The sequence below is a fragment of the Octopus bimaculoides genome, chromosome 5 (genome assembly GCF_001194135.2).
Source record: "Octopus bimaculoides isolate UCB-OBI-ISO-001 chromosome 5, ASM119413v2, whole genome shotgun sequence".
NCBI lineage: Eukaryota > Metazoa > Mollusca > Cephalopoda > Octopoda > Octopodidae > Octopus > Octopus bimaculoides.
This window is the reverse complement of record NC_068985.1, coordinates 83,734,965-83,735,603: the sequence shown is the minus strand read 5'-3', so window position 1 is coordinate 83,735,603 and position 639 is coordinate 83,734,965. Positions and strand designations below refer to the sequence as shown.

At 39.4% G+C, this 639-nt stretch overlaps 1 protein-coding gene across 1 annotated transcript in view; it reads left to right on the top strand.

The window, feature by feature from the left end:
- Positions 1-306, top strand: part of LOC106868393 (uncharacterized protein K02A2.6-like) — a 1,306-nt gene extending 1,000 nt beyond the window's left edge. Inside the window, exon 2 of the mRNA XM_014913620.1 lies at positions 232-306. Within this exon, the coding sequence (XP_014769106.1) occupies positions 232-306 (75 nt within the window). The remainder of the gene's footprint in view (positions 1-231) is intronic.
- The last annotated feature ends 333 nt before the right edge of the window (positions 307-639 follow it).

Below are 639 nucleotides of genomic sequence, written 5' to 3'. Positions count from 1 at the left end.
TATATATATATATATATATATATATATATGTGTGTGTGTGTGTGTGTGTGTGTGTATATATGTCTATAAATATATGTATATATGTATATATATATTTATATATGTATGTATATATTAGAGAGAGAGACAGAGAGACTGAGACAGACAGAGACTGAGACAGACAGAGACAGAGAGTGTGCAGGTGTGGTGGGGTATGTTTGTGTTAGATTTATATTGCATTTGTTCATTTAGAGATTTGTGCAGCAGGGAACCAATGTTGAATGCTATGAAAGTGGTGGTAGAGGTGATGGTCACATGGGAGAGTAGACTGTGACCAGTTTGGCCACAGGAAATATAAAGCTCACACAACCCAGTGCATGCATGAACATCAACATCAGCAGCATAGAGCATCAGCATGACCATTTGTGATAGGAATCACCTAACCATTCTCACCACCATGGATTGAGACTCAAACTGGACTTCCCTTTACTTTTCCTTTCCCTTGCTCTCACTCCCCACCATAGAATTATAAAGATTAGTGAAAGGAGCTTATTGGTTTGACTTAGTTTATCTTCATCTACATCTACAGTGGCAAACTGTCTTTGTCATCCATGACTCATTTTGGCAGTGGCGGTGGTGGTGGTGGTGGTGGTGGTGGTG